This window comes from Vidua chalybeata, chromosome 9 (assembly GCF_026979565.1).
Source record: "Vidua chalybeata isolate OUT-0048 chromosome 9, bVidCha1 merged haplotype, whole genome shotgun sequence".
Taxonomy (NCBI): domain Eukaryota; kingdom Metazoa; phylum Chordata; class Aves; order Passeriformes; family Viduidae; genus Vidua; species Vidua chalybeata.
Genome location: NC_071538.1, coordinates 21,009,487 through 21,031,184, shown reverse-complemented (window position 1 = coordinate 21,031,184; position 21,698 = coordinate 21,009,487). Strand labels below are relative to the sequence as shown.

General features: G+C 38.3%; 1 protein-coding gene across 2 annotated transcripts in view; it reads left to right on the top strand.

Annotated features, from left to right (window-relative positions):
* TGFBR3 (transforming growth factor beta receptor 3) overlaps positions 1-21,698 on the top strand; it is a 113,328-nt gene that overhangs the window by 82,380 nt on the left and 9,250 nt on the right. The window contains exons 7-16 of one of the 2 annotated variants that reach the window (XM_053950141.1): positions 1,936-2,083; positions 6,659-6,848; positions 8,067-8,380; positions 9,065-9,211; positions 10,988-11,119; positions 11,369-11,536; positions 14,151-14,450; positions 14,929-15,049; positions 18,645-18,680; positions 20,673-20,780. In XM_053950141.1, the coding sequence (XP_053806116.1) occupies positions 1,936-2,083; positions 6,659-6,848; positions 8,067-8,380; positions 9,065-9,211; positions 10,988-11,119; positions 11,369-11,536; positions 14,151-14,450; positions 14,929-15,049; positions 18,645-18,680; positions 20,673-20,780 (1,664 nt within the window). Of the gene's footprint in view, positions 1-1,935; positions 2,084-6,658; positions 6,849-8,063; positions 8,381-9,064; positions 9,212-10,987; positions 11,120-11,368; positions 11,537-14,150; positions 14,451-14,928; positions 15,050-18,644; positions 18,681-20,672; positions 20,781-21,698 lie in introns of both variants that reach the window. The other variant, XM_053950140.1, reaches the window with a different exon arrangement.

Here is a 21,698-nt window from a genome sequence, read left to right as displayed (position 1 = left end):
TTGAAAGTAATCTTGACCTGTCACAGGTAGAGATGACTGGCAGCAAGGTCTAGGACAGTGGCTCCCAAGCAGTGTCCAGAGGCTGCAAGTGATCTGTGGTCTATGGTAAGTGTTCCACAGCTACTCTGAAGATTCACAACAGTTTTTCTGTCAAGTTTCCAGTTGAGTTTAAGGAATAGTTTGACAATTATGAAAAATGTTAAGGGTTGACAGTGGTGCACTGACTAAAAAACTTTAACTACTGGTTAGAAAAAGTAACTCTGTACACATTATGGGGATTTTCTAAATTGTCAAAGGTACCTTTGGGAGGTAAGACATATAGAATACTCATCTTTTGCTGGTCTTTCCTAAATCTTAGTGGGAGAACATAAGTGGAGTTTGCTTCAGATAAGAAGAGGTTTTCCAAGTATGACTAAGTGCCAAGTATGATTGCTAGAACAGAAATTTGCTATGAAACTTAGATGGTTACAATTTCATCAGAGATAAGGTAGAATTAAAATCCTGTCTGCTTACTGCATTCACTGGATATCTGGCATTGTCTGGTTCTGCTCCTCATGCAGCTGCATGTGAGTGCATCCTGTCCCTAATGAGAAAATCACACAGGGAGATGGAGGTGGGAGGAGGTGTTTTTGTGAAAAGGATAATTCTCATTGCAAGATGTTGAACCCAGAGCCTGATAATTTTCTTGCATAATAACCTGGGGAAAGTAAGAAAGTGTTGGGGTGTAGTGGAGTGGAGTAGTAGTGTAGTGGAAGTGGAGTAGGTAACCCCAAATGGTGATGCATCCTGAAAAGAGCTGATGCTAAGCATCATTCCAAGTCCCTTGTAGTGCTACACAATGACAGCCCTGGTTCCGAGCATTCGGCTTTGGATTATAGTACAACAGGAATTTGCTTTTGAGATGATAACACTGCAAAAAGTTTAAATGTTTTCCTATTAAAAGTAAAAAAAAGAAAAAAGGTACTAAGTTACTTTGTTCTTAGTTTTATGTGTTATCCACAGCTATCCTTATGAAGTTTAAATCCCCAAAGAAACATACAGGAGCTGGGCATGTGTAAAACTGCAGGAGATGGATCAAAGGTCCCAGGATACACGAAGTCTCAGTGCAGGATATTAGTTGGTACCTATTACGTGGGGATGAGCACGTTCTTGTAATGTATGGCCCCATAAGATGGTCTGGAAGTATAGGTTTTTCTGTTGAATTGATATTTTGCATGTTGAGATGTTATTGATGGGTAAGAACCCATTTACTCTACTTATTTTACTGTGATCTTGAAAATCTGGATAGTTTTCATCTATTTTCCAGCAAGCAGTAGGCTGGACATCTGGGTTTTTTTCTTTTTAAAGTATATACCCAGAAGTAGTGGAAACTGAATACACTGCTTAATTCCTCAAAGCACGCAACATCTTCAGCAAAGTCATTCCACAATTTAACTGTTTAGGCAGAGACACCCCCCAGTATAAGTACTTGTGGTTTGGGTTGGGTTTTTTTATGTGTATGTGTTAACCTGCTTGTCTTCTTGACTTTTTTTATGGTATTATTTTAAGTTTTAAGACAGTTATAGCCAGAGGAAACTGAAACAGTTGTATTTAGACACTGTCACAGTGAAATAAGAAAATTATGTTTACTTTAGAAAGCAACTGGCTAGTCGTATAACTTACCTGCACTAAATAATAGGTGACTTGAGTAGCACACTTCTTGTAAATAAGAGTCAGAAATATATTTTTTTTCTAGAAAGTACTTGTTTCTATTGTTATGCAAAATCACTTAAGTGTATATGGAATAACAATGTGTTTTGCACATGTTGTGTTGCCTGGGATAATATCCAGCATTTTAATCAGCTGGCCAGACAGTGGAAACATGATGGATTGGAAGAAGGTTGATAGCTGAAAATTTCTGGCATTCTGTTCTAACTTTCTATTTTCCACATACAGTGCTCTCCAGGTGGATATAATCGTTGACATTAAACCATCTCAACCAGGCACCAGACTTGTCAGAGATGTCGTGCTTATCCTCAAGTGCAGAAAGTCTGTCAATTGGGTTATCAAGTCTCATGATGTCCAGGGAAAGCTGGAAGTGATTGTAAGTTAAGGCACCTTTATTTTTTGAGAGCTATCATAATGCAACAGTATAGAATCCATTTAAATGTGATGTAGTGTTAGACCATGTTGATTTCTGAATATTTTCTCTTAGCTGCTTCTTTTTAATAATTACTGCGTTTTAAGGAGCAAATGCATAATTTTTTTATTCTCATTAACTTTCAATATATAGGCTATAAAACTGACCAACACATTGCAGAAGCCAGGTGGTTAGAACAAGGATTTAGTCTGTGTCTTTTTGACTTCTGTTGAAGCACCCTAAACACAGGGTGTCAGTTTCTCTTTTTGCTGTTACTTTGGTAACAGGTTCATGCCAGAAGTTGGAAGGATGCCTTCAAGTGCAGAATAGATAATACTAGATATACAGCACACACCCACATCCCTTTAGAAGTGGAAACTCTTTTGCTTCTGCTTGTAGTTGTAGTAGTATCTATCCCTCTTCCCTGCCAGTACTTCTGTCTCCAGTAAGTGTTTGGTCAAATTGACCTAACTCTCCTCAGACAGCAAAAAATATTTTTTTTTTAAAGCTAAAACCAGGCTCTCTAAAGTTAAACTTCTAAAATTACTGGAAATACTGATTCATGTTGATTTTTGGTACAGGCTTTGTGGTTTAACACCCTTTCTACTAAGAAAATGTGTGTTCCCTTGCTCTGAAATAAATAAATATAATTGAACTGATCTTGCAGCCTATAAATTTGTGGCATATTTGTATCTTAAGTGATCAGTTAAGAGCACATTGTACAGTTGAGCTGAATGTTTGCTCAGGACCACCCAGTAGCCTCACAATTAGCAGTTTTGAAGCACTTCAGTTACATTTTCAAACTCCAGTTCTTGGTATTTATAGCAATTTTCCTTTTCTTCATTGCTTTCTGCTTGTAATCTGTGCAGAGGAAATTCTGGCAGAATGCAAAGGCTAATTGGTCTAAATCTCCCAAGAAAATAGATTGGTAAGCAGGATTTCATAGTAGCTTTTGAGAGTGAAGGGAAATAAAAGAAAGCTAATTTTGTGTTGTTCAGAAAATTGAATGGAAAAATTATCTAGGGTGGATGATGAAGTTCCCTCTTGATCCCTGGCACATATTTATCTTACAGACAGGAAAAGATGTTCTGGTCATTCTGTAGGTCCGAAATAGTCCTTGAAGAGAAAGGTCAGGTTTGGTTGCTGAGTATTGCCACTCTAGTAAGCAGAATGATGAAAAACAATGCTTGACTTCAAAGTTGCATCCTGGGTTATTACATAAAATTCACCACTGTATATTTGGACATAGATGGATCTACTTTCACACGATAGAGAATTGTGCTTTAGTTCACACCATGCTAGGAAATAGCTCAAGTAGTGTATTTCATGTCCATGAAGCTGTCAATTTATGGATGATCAATTTTCACAACGCAATTTCTACAGGCTTTTAAAATTTCTAAAAAGCTCCACTTGAATATAAAAAAGCAGCACTGCTTTAAAAATTTTATTTCTAGAGTTCTTCTTTATATAATTATTGAGAATATAGGTAAAAAGTTTAATTAAAAACAGTTTCTGCAATGAGTGGCAGAAGGTAACATTTTATTTAGATTAACAAAAAGAGAAAGTAATACATTCAATATATACAGAAATGTCAGTATTTAAAACACTTCATATTCATGTTAGGATTTGTGAGTAACTATTTGCTTTACTACTTGATTTATATAGATGCTTCATTTTCTGAATATGTTTTCATTTTCCTTTATTTGGAGGGGGTAAGGGAGGGAACTAAACTCCCCCATGTCATTAAAAAGCCTGCATATCCAGCATTTAGCATCTCTTCATATCTCTATTAAGCTGAATGCCTTTTCAAGCCCAAATTTAGACAATACATAAAAACATTACTAAGCAATTAGGTAATGTTTCACAATGTTCTTTTTATTAGTTGAAGCAGTTCCATGCACTTCAATTTTCCTAACTTCTTGCCCTCACTACGAATTAGAATTGTCTTGAGGGGATTGCCAAGCTGAGAGGGAAGGGTTAGTGCTAAGCTGCCTCAAACCCAGTACTGTAAGTTACTGAGGTCTAAGTTCAGAGATAAAAAATGAAAAAGATGTTTTAAGTCATACAGCTCATCTCCTAGCTTGCTGCGTTTTTTGAAACTCTGAAAGAGGATGGACACAAACCCGAGTAAAATGGGATTACTTTAGGTAAATTAATTGCACGTGGTGTATGTGCAGTGCTTTCTTCCTGGGCTGTGTTTAACTCCTGTGTGGAGTCCTTACGTGCCGTGCTTGTGTGGTTCTCTGCTTGTACACTGCTGTTCACATCACTTCCTTTGCAGCTGGTGTCCCTCTGTAAAGTTGGGAACTGTGCAGTGAGGTTCCAGAAAGAATATAAGTTTGTCGAGGAGTAAGGAGTGAGAGAGGTGCAATGCACAAAACAAACCTTTGAAGGTTTCAGAAGCCTGGAGGGATGGTTGTTTACCTGAGAACAACTGCCCACCACTTTCTGAAATGGTGTCTATGCTGAATAGGCTGGTGGGGGCTCAGATTGCCTGGTTTCAATCACTGTGTGTGAGAGTGTTGGCAGGGCAGGCAAGTGAAGGAAGGTCTATTCCTGCAAGCCCTTGTTCTTGCTTTTGTTTCAGCGAGGCAATGCAATACTGAGCATTTACAGGCTCAGTGTGGAGTGGAGGGGTGTAAACAAGCCATAGAAATGCTCGGGTACCCGCTAGGACAGTAAAGTTCTGAGATAATATTTGTTCAGCTGTCTCCTCATGACAGAAAAGTAAAGAGATGCAGCAAAGTTGGGTTAGCATAATAACTCCTACCAGTCAAAGCTGTGTGGTAATATGAAAATACGTGGTAAGTTGTGTCCAGATTTGCACGTGTTGAAGATCAAAGATTAGTTGATCCCAAAGAGTTGTGAGGCACTAAAATTAGGATACCTGTTGTTCCATTTTTGTTCCTTATCTTCAGTGACCTTTGCTGAGCATTGATAACTGTTCTGGTAACAGTATCCTCAAACCAGGCACTCTGTACTTAAAGTTATCTTTAACTTCAGTTGTGAAGCCTCAAGTGTTTAAAGGCTGCAGAACTGGGTCTTTAGGAAGAAATGAGGGAGGGAGCTAAAGGTACACCGAGCCATTCCATCAGGACTCTCTACATCCTTTATTCACTTCTTTGTTCAAAAACTCATTTTGATGTCAGATAGAGAAGTACAGCTGAGCTCTCTGACCTGTGTAGCGTGTCCATAGGAGCACTGTCTAAGAGAGATCTCTCTAGTCAATCTTCTGGTGTTCTCAAGTGAAAGATTTAAGATCTGCTCACATTGAGGAAAACCCAGTGGGGATGAAAAGAAGATGCAGCCTATATGATGGAGAAGGTAATCAAGCATGGGAATGAAAGTGTTTGTGGAACATTCCATGGTATTAGCTGCATTAGAAAGTGCATTTCAATCACATTGCAGAAATCGCTGAAAAGTGGGTCATCTTGCCTTTCCTGCAGCATCTTTGTTCAGCTTGTTCTGTGGCCATTGATGTGGTTGTTACAGTGATAATAGTAATGTGACTGTAAGAATAACTATATATGTATTTAGCTTTGGTGTGAATGAATACATGCTAAAGATGCCAAGCTGCTCAATACATGTTTGTGTAATACCAGTGAATGTTTTCGAACTGCCTCTTTAACAATGAGAGATACTTGTTATATTCCTTTGTCTTGCCTGTTTGGGAAAAAAAAAAGTTGAAATTTTACAAAACATTTACAGGAAAATGAAAACTAAAAGGTTGTGTGACTCATTTATTTAATCATAATTTAGCATGTTCACTCATAAGGTCAGCACGTGCATTTATGAGTTTGCTCATATCAACGTATTTGTGTAAAACTCATATTGTTAATTAATTGAAAAATCTTTTCATTTACAGAAAGTAAATGTTGTTTTTTTAAGTTGTCTGGCCATGCATAAATGTGCATGCTCTCACTTACTGCTCTATTGAGTGTTTAGTTCAATCGTGTTTAACAAATTCAATACTTTGGAGGAGGCACCCAGCATTTCTAGGGTGAAGCTCATTCAGACACAGCCTGTCCTTGGTGCCAGCTGACTTACAGCATTAGCTGGTATCAGCTCTACTTCATGAGCATGCTTTTTGCCTTTTTGAGTAATGCTCATTTGAACAAAGGTTTTCCTTTATCCAGCTAAAGTAATGCTCTAATCCAAGAAATTAGGGGATATTTGAAAATTCATTTGTCATCTTAAGTTCACTTCAGGAGTAATTTTAGATCAGTTTTGAAGAAAGTATGGCCTTATGCAAAAGCCTCTAAATATGTCTTTGTCTCGTTTAAGGATTAACAATTTCTGATTGCCTTGATTAATTGTACTCTAGGCAGAGGCTGAGAGGAAGCAGGGGGTTCTTTTCCATCTGTGCAGCAGTTATGTGCCTAAGGTGGCAGGGTTTGGTTTATTTCCCAGGTGTCCTCAATTTGCTGTTATTTAGTAGATTAAAACAGAATAAAAAAACCAGGGTTCAATCAGTGTCACTATTCCATTGTAAGTATCTTTAAGTGGTAAATCACAAACCAAATTTTTCTTTATTTACAGACATCAAATAGTATTGGTTTTGGAAAAGAAACAGAAAGATCCATGACTATGAGTAAATCAGTAATACCTGACCTTCCCTCATCACATGAGAGTTTGATCAAGTGGGCTTATGAGCATAATTACAGTCCAGTTATTTCCTACACAAAAGCACCTGTTGCTAACAGATTTCATCTGCAACTTGAAGATATAGGTAAGTTTGAAGATGAACTTTTAGCGTATAGAAAAAGCATATCTTGTGTTTCTAGGAATACAGTTACTTGAACAGTGTTTTCTCAGTTTTGAAGCATTGGTTTTGGCTGTTGCACTTCTTTTACTACTTGTCATCAAGAATGCTGGTAATAGCTATAAATGATGGTTGCAAATAATAATCTGTGGCTTTTTGATTAGAAAAGTCCAGGCAAAGTTATGTTATTTCCTGAAATTTGGTGGCATTAAATGTTTATAGTTTATCCAACGCACAAGACTTCATAGCTGATGGTACCCAGTGTTCACTGAAATAGATGTCAGCAACTGGATATCTTGTTAGTTAATAAATCCAGCTTTGATTTGTTTTTTCAGTGTGTTTTTTCCAAAAGTATGAGCATAATGTTTCCTTGAGACGATTAAATAAACATTGAAACTGTTTACAGTCAGGAGCGGCTTACCAAAAAATCTGAGCAAACAGAATAAATACAACTATTGAAAAAAATTGGGTATTTGGCTAAAGTAATTGCTGATGTAAAGCTGTCTGGATCCATTAAAGCTAGCCAAGTTGCATCTGTTTTTTTCACTAATTCTGAGTTTCAACCACTAAAACTATTGTTTTACAATTTTGATAAAGCTTATGTTCACATTAATTTTATCAATTGCATTCTCATGGGTTCTGTCTGTCCTCAGCAGTCACATGTATAAGCCAAGAGATAGTTTCCTCATTTACTCACTATAAAGTTAACTCTTATTTAGCTTCATTCTGGTTATGTAAGTAGTTTCACAACAGTAGTGACTGAATTTCTGATGGGTCAGGTAGTGGAAGAATTTCACCTAATGATTTGCACTTAGGCTCTTTCAGCCGTACCAAAATAGAATATTTGATGAATGTGATATTTCTTTTATCTCTCTGGATCTTTTACATATAATAGGTCCACTCATCAAAAGTTTATTTTCAGCTCTTGGTGGGAGAGATTTCTGACAGGGACTAAGTACACCAAGATTAGATGCCTCAGTAACAGCTAAACACTTAGTTGTAGGAGTTGTGGCTACTTACCTGAAAAGTGGAAAGATGCTGCTTTTAATGGCCTTTGGGAGCTCCCTTTATGGATAATATTTTTTTTCTATGAAAATTATTAGTTCGGGATACCTTTTAGGAAAAATATCTAATAAACTAATGTGGATTTGTTTGGTTTTGGTGTTTTTTTTTTTTTTTCAGAAGAGATGAATGATGAAGAAGACCATTCCCTTCCTCCAGAGCTGACAGAATTGCTGGGTGCTAACCCACTGCCAGCTCCAAAGAATACCGATGGCCTGACTTTTCCATTTCACATTAACAGAGGAAGACATGACACAGTGGGAGAAGAAATCTTCCCATCCAGGCATTCAGTAGATACATTAATAAATCATGACTTCGGGCATTCCCTCTCAAAACATAAAGAACCTGAAGAAGTTCAGGGCAGTGCTGATATGGCCCTGTCAATAAAGTGTGATGACAAAATTATGACAGTAGCTGTAGAAAAAGATTCTCTACAGGTTGGTGTGATATCTTATTCTCGGAACTGGGGAGGCTTTTTTTGGGTAGCCCATTTTATTTGTATTTTAATTGAAAAAATAAGCATTCTAACTCCTACAGCCAATATCACAAAACCCCCCCAAAACAGTTTGGTGAGGAAACTATACTGTAGTTCTTCTTTGCCAGAATTCAGAATAGTGTTTTCTTTTCCCAGCAATCTGGTGGTTGTTAGAGGGATTTCTGATTGAAGGTGTGTGCAGTTGGTTCTGTCAAAAAGTTACTGTACTCAGCCATCAGTCTGATTTTTTTAATTTCCAAGGTACAAAGAAGCTGCTTTTGGTAGCAGTGTGAAACCTAAATAGATCTAAAGATCTATCTTTACTGTCTACCAGCTGATAGGTTGCTTGTGTCCATGTGTATTGTGGAAAAGAGCCTGAAACAGCATTTTAGATCATTTCAGACCAAACAAAGTCAGCATTATTAATCAGCAGATTAATAATGAACCTGTTGTTTCCTTTTTTTCCATGTTACATTTATTCCTTGTCTGCCATGTATAACAGCATTTTGAGAGTGACCTTCCCTGGATGTCAGTACAATGAACTTCACTTCCTCCTGTCAGCAGTCACGAACAGGGGCTGAACTGCACTTCGGCAGGAGGCGAGCACAGTTGTGCTCCAGCCCCTGACAAAGCGCCTTTGTTTCAGGCTGGCTACGCCCGCACGGAGCTCTCGCTGCTGGACCACTCCTGCAAAGCCAGGATGAACGGCACCCACTTCATCTTGGAGTCTTCGCTCAACAAATGCGGCACTCGGACAGCATACATCTTGAACAAGATTGTTTATTTTAACTCTGTGAGTATTTTACAAAGAGGATCCACCTTCTGTACTGCACAGTGTAGTAGTACAAGGAAGCCATTGTAGTTAGATTTAGTCTTAGCAAAAAGGAGGCATCCTGATCCTTTGCTGCCTAGCTCAAACCTAGTTGCAACCACGGTCCCTGCATTCAAGGAGGTATGAAGGCTGCACATTCAGTGTGTTCCTGTGATCAGATAGTATCCCAAAGGAAAACAGAGGAGTTGGAGTTAAATACATTTGACAACACAGCTGCTCTTTGGGGACCACCTGTACTAGTCTGGGAGAAGTTGCACTGGCGTTCCCTGTGCAGCTTTGATCATCCATACATAAGCAATAATACATTGCTATAAAGAGAAATAGGAATGAAGTTTTGTAATTGCACAAAGCACTACCTTTTAATTCATACCCTGAATTAAGTGAAATATTTTTCTTCTAAAATTGTGTGTGAAAAAAGGCTTTTAAAATGTGAGGAAATGACATTATTTTTGCATGCTTTTCTCTTAAAATTTGAATTTATATTTTTTTAGCAGTTGCTCTACGTAATGAAAGGATTCTTGAGTACTTGTATATGAGTGATGATGCAAAGGAGCCCAGTTAGGTTGTAATCAACTGCTTCCAGATTGGCTCAGCTTATGAGCCAGAGTACAATGCAGATATTCTGGGTTCAAAAGTAATGACACGCTTCTCTTGCTGAGCTTTCCAGTACATAGAAGTAACTTTGGCAAATGATGAAAAGCCTGTGGTCCAACCCAAACACAGCTCAGGCAATCTGATCTGACCTTGCCTGGTAAAAACTGTTCTATGCTAGGGAGACAGTAGCACCTAAGTTTAGAAACAGTCCCAAACCAAGATAGAATCTTCGGCAAACGACAGAATAGCACAGGTCTAGAGCTAAATACTCTCATGGTCCCTGTATTCTATTATGGCCCAAAGTAAAGTGGTTATTTACCTCCTCTCCTTTCTCCATCATGTCTTTTATAGTCTTGGCTTGAACTCCGAATCATGTATGGGATTGTTCAGAATTTGGGAGCATTTCTCCTAAAAAAAAGACACCCTGCAGTGCAGTGTCAAAGGGTGTGTGTATGTAATTTTTTAGCAGTTGCTCTAAGTCTAAGAAAACAAAGTTGAAGTCCTGAGAGGGAGGGAACTAGCTGAGAAGCTGCAAGCATAAAGAGGCAAAATGCAGAACACTGAAAAACAAAGCCATGCATTTCCAGGTGAAGAAATAGAGACATGTGAAAAGGATGATTTAAAAAAAAAAAAGTGGGGGGAATTCAGTGAAAAAAAAAAATGGAGAGAAAATCAAGAAGGAATATTATGGTTTTGGGTGTACATGTCTGAAAAAAATGCTAATGACAGAAGAGAAAATCCTTTAGTGACTCTAACATTTTTTGTGATTTTTTTATGAGTACACTAAGGAGAACTGCTAGTAGCAAAATATCACTTTAGAAAGCCATTTCTTTTTTCAGTGTTGGCTATAGAAATACTAGAAATAGAACAGAAATGCTGGGCTGCTCTTTCAGACACCAACACCCAGACTGGTGTCTTTCTTCACTGGCTCTGAATTCTGGGAAAAAACTCAGGCATCCTTTAAATATAAGCTGCATATCCTACAAGCTCAGCACAAGGCTGTTCATGACATGCTTTCACCATTTGTTTAGCTGGTGCTCTTCTTGTGGCCTTTGCATTGTTCTGAAGAGAGCAGAAAATAATAACCATGAGAGGGCTCGGTTATCACCTAATCTAAATTGTTTGCAATCCCTCTCTGTGCAGATTGTCATTCAGCTGTCAGCACCAGCTGAAGGCAGTGGCTTTGAAGATGATGACATGGAATCAGGTGATAATGGATTTCCAGGGGATGCTGATGAGGGAGAGGTGGCTTTCTCAAGCTGGCCTGAAATAGCGGTATGTCACCCTTGGTTTTGCACCTGACAGCAAAGAAATACCTGTTTTAATAGGCCTTTCACATAAATTGCATTAATTGTCTAGAAATTAATTTGTCTTTTAACACATTTCTTCTCACTACAGTATTATGACCCTGTTGAAGGTTTGCACTAAGTAGATGTAGTGTGGTTGGGCCTATACTGTACATAAGAAATTTGTCCTACCACTCCTGACTCATGATGTTACTGTATTTTTTTTTCCTCATTTTAGTTTAATTGCACACTGCACCAGCCAGAGGATGACAGAGGCATTTTCTGGCCTCCTGAACCACACATCCCCAATGTGACCTTCAACATGGACCTGTACAAAACAGATTTGTTCGTTGCTCCCTCCCAAGGACTCTTCTCTGTTGCCAAGAATGGGCCAGTATATGTAGAGGTAACAAACTGAAGAAGACTTCAAACTAGCAGAAGGGTTTTGCAAGGCTTTGTGACTGAGCCAAATCTGTTCTTGTCAGTTGAAAGGTTTTGTTGGGCAGCTGATTCAGGTCTCTCTGATGCCTGAAGAGAACAGAAGCTGTGGGATAAGAAGTAGGACAGTATTTTGGGTAAAAAAACCGAAAGGATTCTTGCAAAATGGATGAATTTAACTTACCAGGTAGATGGGTGATTCTTGCTAAGTCTGCTTTTCCATACTGAACTTTAAGGTGGTTTCTGAGCTCATGCTCTGAACTGGCATGTCCTGATGGGTTCATTTTATTGTATGTCTGAACCTCGTCTGAAAGATGTAGACATGCAAAAAGATTATTACAAGTGTGTGTCTTTCATATGCTAGTGTTCTCAGGTTACACAGTTAATACAGATTCTGGTCCCTCTCCAATCTGCTTAAAAACAACAGTGATAATCCTTTTGAATGCTACCACATAAGAGATCTAGCAGATTTAGATAAATAATGCTAAAACAAAATCAACAGCTGGGTACCCTTGACTTCAGGTACATTTTGCACAATATTTCCATGTGTTGCTGAGTTGCTTATGAAATCTGTGGAATTTCACACCAATACAGTCAGTATTTTTAAAGATAGCTATGTGAACAAAATTTTGGATTTTCAGATAGTGGTAGACATTATAAAATGCACCTTTGGCAATGAAGAAGTATTGCCAGTTTCTAGGCAAGGAAATCACAAGGTGTGAGCTATGGGGTTGTAAGACCAGGAGAAGGCAGCAGGGTTGTGCCATGTTTCTCTTGCCCAAGTCAGTTTGTCTTTGGGAGCCCATGGTGCACATGATAAACACAGTGACCCATTTGGTGCTGTTTTCTTGATAATTTCAGTGTGCTTTGTCATTTCTTTGTTCTTTACCCAGTGGAAAATACTTAAGACAGCTAAAGCAAAAATAAAGTCTGTCACACTCAGTTAAGAATATTTTTATAACAAACACTTAAAACCATCCACTTCCTTCATTGATCTGGGATGAATCCCCCTGACTCAGAGCCTGCTGGAGCTGTTTATTCAGACAGATGTTCTGATTTCTTCATCACCTGTCCTGGCAAAAGCTTTTTTTCTGTTTTTCTTTCTTGCACAGTGGAAAACCTATCAGTTTTGAACTTCAGTGACTCCATTTTTTAAGATGACACTGATTTTTTTTTCCCCTTTTTTGTTTCTCTTTTGCATTTGTTACCAAGAAAAATATTTTTGGGTTTTGATAAATACATATTTGGTTAAAATTCTTTATCTCCTTTTTCCTTGTTTGGTAAGGGTTTTTTTGTGTTTGAATCTTTTGGATTCTGGAGTTATATTCTTTCTTCTCTGCTGTCATTTTCTTACCATATTTTGATTTTCCACCTTTCTCCTGTAGTTCTTTTCTTTCCTTGAGATATCATTCATCTTTTTATTTAATTAACTGTAGTATGCCTGTCCTACTTTCCATAATCTCCTTTTTAATTAGTTTGCACCATCAGCTTGTTTCCTGTCAGTATCTGTGGCTGACTTTTCTTCATCCATCTTTATTTCTGTTCTTTTTAGAAGATAGTCTTTCTTGCTTAGATGCTTCAGCACATCCCTTCATCTCTAATTTGATTGCTGCTCACATAAGGGATAGAAAAAAGGAGAAATGCTTTTATTCACAGCAAAACTCCTAGCATCCAGAAATTACTGCATAGACCACACAATTTGACAGGCTCTTCCTTAAAGATACAAGTAGCACATATGGATTAAATATGCATATAAGGCACATTTCTTCTAAGAAGATTTCTTGTGGAACTATTTCATTTGGCAGTGTTAATGGTTAGACAAATGCTTCTGTTGTTTCTTAAGAGCAACATGCCTCATTTGTTACAAATTCTATTTATTTTTTTTTCCTTCTAATTATTCTGTAGCATTGATTGTCTGCATTCCAATCCAGCTGAGCAACATCACGGCATTGGAAGCTTTCAGTCTTAATTATTTTTCATAAAAGGATATGAATTTCAAACTTACAATAAGCTAAAAGGATCCTTTCACAAGAAATGATGGCTTTTTAGGAGGCTCCCTCACCCCCTCCAGCCCAGGAATGCCACCCACACGTCAGACCATGACCTCCTCTCTGCCTTTGCATTCCTGTCTTGGCTGGGGGTGGATTCTCTGTGTCTGTTGTTTTTTGGGTTTTTTTTTCTATTTTCATTATAATTTTGAACAGATACAAAACCATGGAATTAGTGATTGATTTCCATACAGCTCTGTTATAGCCTGCCTGTCTAAGGGAGGCAGTGCCATCTCAGGTGGCAGACACAGACATTAACTGTGTGTCTTATCTGGGGAGGTGGGTTTCATCTGCTTTCAGAAAGATAAGGGATTGCTGTATTTATGCATGGTTATGCTATTAAACAGCTGCTGGTTTTGAAACCACAGATTTTCTGTCTCTCAGTTTGACAGTTTATCCTTAACATTTAGTCTTCAAAATATTTCAGACTGGAAATGGCACTGGAAAACTGCTTAAAAAATTGTTGAAAATATTAACGAAATGTGAACTAAAAATGTCATTTCTAAGATCTTACTGTCTCTTTCTTTAATGCAGGTGTCTGTGACTAAAGCTGACAGATCGTTGGGCTTTGCTATTCAAACGTGCTTTGTTTCCCCGTTTTCAAATCCAGATAGAATGTCTGACTATACCATTATAGAAAACATTTGTCCTAAAGATGAATCTGTTAAATTCTACAGTATTGAGAAAAAGAATTTTCCAATACCACATGTACAGAAGGACAGAAAAAGATTTAGCTTTGTGTTCAAACCAATGTTCAACATCTCACTTCTCTTTCTTCACTGCGAGTTGACTTTGTGTACAAATAAAGGCAAAGATACTCAAGGACTGCCAAAGGTCAGTAATTAATTAAATTTATCAAAACTTCTGATTTAGATGAAAACAATATATTTTTTAATCTGAACTCTAAAGGTAATAAATAGTTTTCTATGGAATTGTCTAATGAACATGATATCTCTAGGCTCAGAATTTTAGTAGATAAGTTATTATACTGTGCATTTTGACTACATAATTTGCAGCTGCTGTTTAAATTTCTTTAGGTGGCTACAAATAGAAGTTGCTTTTTATTGCACAAGTGGTTCAAGTTTATCTTTTCTATGCATATCCAAAGCACAAACAATGTTAGCTTTAATTCCCAAAGGTATGCACCATATTGGATAATATTGTAATCTAATTGCTACAAACTATAAGGTTGTTTGGAGGTTCTCATTTTTTGGTAAATTGTATAGGGTAAAACTGGTTATGAGGCAACTCTGCCACTGGCAAAGCTGTCCTGGCAGATGGGTGACTCTGACCTCTGTTCTTTGCACTCCAGTGCATTCCTCCTGATGAAGCTTGCACCTCTCTCAATGTGGATATGATCTTGGCCATGATGCACAACAAGAAAACCTTCACCAAGCCCCTTGTTGTAATAACACATGAAGGAAAACAAGAAGGTATAAAAATGAGCTTGACCTGTTTAATAATGCTATATATATATATATATATAATATTGTGTAACGTACAGTCACTTGAAATGAGGGAGCATGTGACATTGTATAATCTTGTGGTGGTACTGTGTCTTAAGATGTTACTTGTTAGGACATTTCCCTGGCAGCAGTCATCAGGCCAAGGCATAGCCATTTCTTAACCACATTATTGTTCTCTGGACATGTGGGTTTGCCAAGCATTGAAAGAGGAATACTCAGAGTAGTACAAAATAACATGGGTTTTGGAAGTATGAAAGTAGCAGTAGCATTTGGAGCAATTTCTTGTTGCCCAGAGATCAAAGGCAGTCTTCTGCTCCCTGCTGTGTCCTTTATTTATTGTACTTGTAAATATAAATTTATGAATAATAATAAATGAATCACAAAGTATTGAGGATCTTTAAGCCGACTAAGTAAGACAAAGAGGTGGCCCCTGGAGACTCACTAGATTCTTAAACTATGAAGAACAAAGGATAGCATGCACAAAGGGGCTCCACTTTGGTGGGACTTGTTTGATTATGTAATTTCTTAATAAAAAAAAAAAGTGTGGCTAGTAACTGGTTGAAGGAGTTGGGGAGTTGGAGAGGCTGAAGTGCATTATGAGATAATGCCCAACAGCATGACGAGACCTTATTCTAGTTTAAGAATATGCCCTGTGAGTGATGGGAAGTAAGAGCTGTTCTCAGTTTCATTTAATTAAAAAGTTTTTCTTAATAGATCACTCTGACAAGAGCCTCGGTCATGTTTTGATGCAGTCCTGGAAGAAAATACGTTCATTTATCTTTTCTTTTTGTATTTGCATTGAAGTTTCATAAGAAGCTTCAGTGGTTTCTCATACACATCAAAATCTTCCAATGGTGTCCAAAGGCTGTTTGACCTCTGGAATTCTTTTCAGGGAGCATCAAAAGGATGGTGATCAGGAGTCCTTTAATCTCTGTTTTACAGGGCATGCTGTTAGTCTTTGAACAATTTGAAGTTCAAATACAGAATAGGGACATAGGCAACAACTGTTTCTGTCTAACTCTGCAAGTCGGCTCATATTTAGTTTGGAGGGTTTTTAATACAATTGTTAATACAGAGCAAATCCACTCTGAATTAAAGTCAAGTATTTGATCTGTCGCTGTTACAATTAAAACTGTGCTTTGGGCCTGAATCTGGACTTCCATTTTGCTCAGCTCTCATATTATTTCAGTAGGCTTTCTATTGGGGATGAGTAAATCCTGCAACTGAAATTCGTCTTTCACTAAACAGACTCGTACTTCAGCTCTCTTGTCCTTATGATGTGTGGAGCTTTGTGCACAGCTCCCATCTCAGGCTCCACTCAGAATGTTGTCTTTGTCAGAGGCACAAGGTCTCAGTGTGCAAAGACAAGCTAAATTTATAAAGATTACTTACAAGACAACAGTGTGATAGAGTATTTTGTTGCATTGTGGGTGATTTGGTATAATTGTAGGAGGCTTGGTGGAAATCTCCCCAGCATATCCCAGCTTTCAGACATAATACAAAATGGCACATTAACAATGTAGCTTTGTTGGTATGCAGTTGTTCTGCAGTGAATCAAAACCTCTTTCTTAAAGCCAAATGCCATTGTTGGCCAATATGTGAACCTAAGATGTGGAGAAGAAATTACATCACATTATTGAACAGGAGAATTTACCTCTCAGAGGTAGTGTTCTTCATTTTATTTCATGTGAACAGAACCAGCTTTCACTATTGCAAACCACTCTGTGAGGTACTGCCCCTGGTTCTCCTTATCAAGCCACATGTGAAAGTCATGTGCTTGACATTTCAAAAGTCAGAACAAACTGGTCATTGCAGAGGTGATTTTTTTCTTCAGACAAGCTTATAACTGTCATTACCTGTATTAGAAATCACAATACTATATCTAAATGAGAATTTCCAGTGGATCCCAGTGGAAGTGTTTAAAACCTAACTCCATGCCACATACATTCCCTTTGCATTCCTGCCTTTCCCCGTGCTCTCTCCCACTCCCATGAAAGGCACGTGGATGGCCATTTATATGCTAGGAAATACATGTTCTGTTGAAATGATCTACAGTGTTGTTCAGATTTTTGCTAAGTGCGGAAACTTTAGATTATTATTTCTATAGCAAAAAAGAGACAGGTCATAGAAAGAATGTCAAAAGGGTAATTAACAAGTGCCTCTATCCTACAAAGGTATAGAAAATGATGGTAATTCCAAAGGCTGGCAGCACTTGTTCTTAAATTAGATGTTTTTTGTAGACCTCAATGATTCTCACTGCTTCTGAGTTGCTCTGAGCAAATTGCAGTAAAATACATTTAAGAACTGGATGTCTGAAGAGAATTGATAATGAGCTACACAGCTTATCATTAGCTGATTTCATATTCTCTGTGGAGAGGCCAGTGATAGAAATAGCATGGAAAATTCATTTTCCCCTCAGCTCAGAAGGCATTTTTTGGCACTTGGGATTTGCCAGTAGAGTGTTTGGGCAATCTGACAGTGCCTTTATCCATGTTTGTACTTTTCAGTGCTCCTTGGTTTCAGTCCAGCCCTCCTTGCAGATCTTACATTCAGTTATATTTTTGCTGTTACGTGCACTTGATAACTTTCCAGATTATTTGTGCATATTCCACCCCACACACCCCTCTATGTCCTCACCTGCTTCCTGCTACTGTTCCACCTGTTTTGTACCATCTGCCAAAACTGATCTGCAAGAGAGACTCATGCATTAGAACAAGACACAATAACACAATTTAAGAATAAAATGCTTTTTTGGGTTTTGTAGGCACATGTGTCTCAGGACCTAATGGTCTAAAGGATATTGCTGGAAGTTTTGGGTTTTAGAAGTTAGAAGCATAGTCATATTTAAGAACACTTTAAATAAATGAATATATTTATTTTCAGTATTCTTGGGCTGTTATGTTTGCATTGAAATTAATTAAATTATTTTTTTCAGTTGCTAAAGATACAATTACAAGTATTGAAACACAGTCTTATCAAATCCTTTTACATCTGTTGCACTGATCACACTCAGATATGGCAGAATATAAATGAAATCCCTGAGTTGCTGGGCAATCCAGAATCAAACTACAGCTAACCAAACAGGTCCCTGGGTCTGAAGCCAAAATCTCCAGCTCTTCTGCTTGAGGTGGCATTCTTGGAGAAAGATAAGAGAGGCCAGTTAAGAAAAAGGAGGGGAAATTCTTTATTTTTTAAACATTTGTCTCTTTCTGTTACAGGGTGATATCTTCATCACTAGGATGATGAGATTTGATATTCTTGCCTAGAATAACAGCTGTGATCTTTGAATGATACCTATGATCTTTTATTTCTTATATATAATAATAAATTTTTAAACCCTCTCCCCCCCCAAAAAAAACCCAAAAAAAAAACCCTACACAACTTCCAAGACAGAATACCATGTAGGACTCAGGAAAATGGGTGAATCAACACATATTCATGCAATTTTGACAAAGCAATATGGTTAATGTCTTGCTGTCAGATCAGAACCTGCATAGTTTGTAGGCTGCATGTGGAACTCTATCTGATTAATATTTTGTGCATTTTCTTTGTTTTAAATTAGATCCTTCCTTTCCAAAGCCAAACGTGAGACAGCCACGTAAGTAACTTTTAAAACAATCTCTTTTAATCTTTAAACATTTGTCTACAAAGCATTAGATAAATTAAGAAAATTCTCTTTAAGCTGAGTGTGTGCATGTTTAATTCAGAGACAGAACAGAATTCTGGCTGTATTGTTGATTGAGAGGTTCCCATCAGTGTTTGGAGGAGGACTGTGACCTTTTGTCTATGTGAAAATCAGGTTTGGGGAAACACCAGCAAGAGTCTCAGCCTTAGCAAGTTCATGTGCTGGTGTGTGTGTTATCTCCCCCTCTCTGCTGAGGCCACTGCTTCCCAACACCGGTGTTTGAGCAGCAGTGCTGTCCCTCAGAGCTTCTGTGCCCTACCTGTGCCCTATTTCAGCCTCACTCCTGTCCTGCACCACAGCCCCAGGTGCTTTAGCACCAGCACTTTCAGGCCATGCTTAGATGAGATCACTGCCTTGATATGGATTCATTTCTTTGGTTTTAACGTTAGCTTGTCGTAGTGAATTAATCAGGGTCGATTAGTGACCCAGAAGAGGAGAGAAAGTGAAGATGTTGTGTAGCCAAAAGCAATAATGAATGGAGAAAAGGGAGATTTAAAGAGGAAGTGCAAAGGTTTTTCTTCTGCTCCTGTCCGTGTGTCTTCAAGACTAAATTTATTCAAAATAGCAAAGGCAGTGAGCAATTATGCTTCTGCCACTTCTCCATGCAACTTTCCTCTCTCCAATGTGTTTCCTCCTGAGAGGAGAGGACACTGACTGGTGCCTGGTGGAAAAACCAGCTGAGTTTAGTCTTTTGTGTTTGCATTTGAATGACTAGAAGTAGCTGAAAGAACCAGAAACAGTCTCGTAGAAAAAATGAAAGAAAAACCTTCTAAGACACTATCTATCTGTCAGGTGTTGTATATGCAAACTAGGTCACAAATACCCAGAAGTGGGTCCTGAAGGCTCCTGCCAACAGCAGCTGCTGGAGAAGCCTTTTGTCAAAAGAGGATGAGGGATCTCCCTAGGGACATCTGCTGGATGTGTAAAGTGAGGGTGTTGGTTGTGTTCTGAGAACTGAAAATTCCACTGAAGGATACTCCTAAGATCCAGTCAGCTCATTTCCTGGCCAGCATAGTCAGTAAAATGTTATTCCTTGGACTAAGCAATTTTGTGCACTGGGAGATATGAAAAATACTAAAACTAGAAATCAGTTTTTTAAGAAGAAATGTCCCTAAAAGACTGCAGAATGATTATTAATTTTTAAGTATTTCTAATTATCAAAAAGAAAAACAGGCCAAAAATTTTTCTGTTTGAATGATTAGCACTGGAGGACAACTCATCCAGGAACCAAATGCTGTTACCCTTGAAATGGTCCTACAAAAGGGCCTCTCCCCTAGAAAGTGATTTACGTGTGTGTGTGCTTCTATTTTTGTGATTTGGAATTAATTTCAGTTATTGAAAGCGTTGCCAAATGTGAAAAACAATTGTTTCTATTTATGTTTTCGCTGACTTTTTGCTGGCATCTCTTCCCTCTTAACAGCAGTTCCGTTCTCCACCTAGATTTCAGACTGAACTTGAGGAGATGTAGGGGAAAGTTTGCTTGAATGTTAGGCCATTTAAAGGAAAAGCATTTTTGCCAAACATTTCAGCCTTTTTAAAACACACTTTAAAGATAAATGAATACTTAATTGAAAGCAAGTTATTAACAGCCAACCAAAAATTGCTTAATTTTTGCAACATTTTCCAGATTTGGGTGTGCTGAGCTGGAGTTTTACTTTGTGATGTGGAACAGTTGGTTGGACTGAAGCCACTCTGAAAGCATCACTTTCATTTCCTTGATGCAAATCTGCCAGTCTGTTTCTCAAAGCGGCGCTTAGTTAACTGTGAAATTTCAAAAAGCTCTTCCATGAAAGAGTAAGGGTGAATTTCTGTAGAATGAGGGTGTAGAGTAAGGGTGAAATTCTGTAGAATTCCTGTGCCTCTGAAAATAAGAAGTGCCTGTGTTGTGTGTGTTTCCCTGAGCAGCCGTGCTGTACGGGCTGGACACGCTGACAGTGGTGGGCATCGCCTTCGCGGCGTTCGTGATCGGAGCCCTGCTGACCGGAGCGCTCTGGTTCATCTACTCGCGCACAGGTACCCAGGCCGGGCTCGCGGGGTCCTCTGAACCCCTGCACGGGGGAGGGAGGGCAGCGAGCCACCACTGCTTACCCTGGGCTTTGTTATCTCCTTGCTCTCTCTTCTTACTCAGGAGTTTTCCAGCAGCTCCTCCCATGAGCCTCTATTGCACATCTGCCGAATGATCCCGCCCTTCCCTAAAGGGAGATGTTACATGTTATGGTTTAAAATTTGTTTAATTTTAAACACAAGTCTTGAAAACTCACCTGGGACATGAGTAAAACTGAGTATTTCTGGCTTGTGTGTTATCATTAGTAACATCTCTGTATTTTGAATTTAGTTAATATTTCAGTTAATGGATCCCTTTTGGTTCCCATACTACTTTTAAATTTTGGGTTTTTTGCAGTTACTGCATTAGGCTTATGTGGGCCAAATGGTTAAGAGAATGCTTTATCTGAACAGACATATTCTGAGTATAACTAGACTTGAAAATTTTTCTTGGGCCTTGATTACATAGAATTTTTGCCACAGTTATTTATTCCTTCATTCTTCAATGACTATTTTCAATTGCTAGAAGTCACGTGTAATCTTAATTGTGTGCAACCAAATACTTAGGAATGTGTCTGAATTGGTGCAGCCTCTAATCGCAGATAATTTTCCAGTGTCTCAGAATTTTTTCCCATGCTAAACTTAATTAGAAAAATGGAATACTGTATTGAAAGAAGAGAGCATTTGGGGAGCTTTCTGTTGCATGGCCCAGACAAGGACTGGACACTGGTGGAGCCTTAATTTCCAGCATGTGACCTTGGCTGCTTGTGGATTATAGGGTATCTCAGGATCCTTAGAGTATTCTGGGCTCCCAACTACTTCCACTTTTGGCCTCATGAGACTCTACAAAGATATGGGAGGTGGGAAAAATGTGAGGTCAATTACTCC